Here is a 688-nt window from a genome sequence, read left to right as displayed (position 1 = left end):
GGTGTCTTGAACACTTAATGCGCCTCCTCACGAAGTCACTGCGGAGATGGAGAGCCCCTTTTCTCTGAAACTTGACAGGTAACATCTGGGCAGAGAAAATGGTCCTGCTGCAAAGCCCTGAAACCCATTTCCTGCCAGCTGCTGCGAGCATGCCAGGCTGTTGGGAGAGTTAAACGCCCAAAACGCCACTGAACAGACAAACACTAACCTGAGTATCAAGTTTATTCACTTGATACACTAAAGCCCAACAGGCTCATGCAGTTTCTCGGGCTTTAAGTTGTATTAACTTTTGGTAGCCTGGTTGGATCCGGAACCTTCCTGAACAATGTCAAGGATAGGGGAGCACAAAGACCAGAGGTAGGAGTGGAGACGCGGAGCCCAACACCCAAGGAGTAAAGCAGAAACTCGTGTCACAGCTCCTCCACGGAGGGAATGGGGGCCCTGAGAAGGGCCTTTTTTTTTGCGCGTGCGGCGGTCGGAAAGGACTCGGGCGCTCAGCCGCCGAAGCCGTAGAGGGTGCGGCCCTGGCGCTTGAGCGCGTAGACCACGTCCATGGCCGTGACCGTCTTGCGCTTGGCGTGCTCCGTGTAGGTGACGGCGTCCCGGATCACGTTCTCCAGGAACACCTTGAGCACCCCGCGGGTCTCCTCGTAGATGAGGCCGGAGATGCGCTTGACGCCGCCGCGCC

General features: G+C 56.7%; 1 protein-coding gene across 1 annotated transcript in view; it reads right to left on the bottom strand.

Moving 5' to 3' along the window:
• Window positions 1-209: 209 nt before the first annotated feature.
• LOC115296497 (histone H4-like) overlaps window positions 210-688 on the bottom strand; it is a 619-nt gene continuing 140 nt past the window's right edge. Inside the window, exon 2 of the mRNA XM_029944954.1 lies at window positions 210-686. Coding sequence (XP_029800814.1) covers window positions 495-686 — 192 coding nt within the window. The 3' untranslated portion in view covers window positions 210-494. The remainder of the gene's footprint in view (window positions 687-688) is intronic.

Source organism: Suricata suricatta, chromosome 7, assembly GCF_006229205.1.
Source record: "Suricata suricatta isolate VVHF042 chromosome 7, meerkat_22Aug2017_6uvM2_HiC, whole genome shotgun sequence".
In the NCBI taxonomy this organism is placed as follows: Eukaryota; Metazoa; Chordata; class Mammalia; order Carnivora; family Herpestidae; genus Suricata; species Suricata suricatta.
The sequence above is the reverse complement of the archived record's forward strand: the minus strand, read 5'-3'. Positions and strand labels throughout refer to the sequence as shown.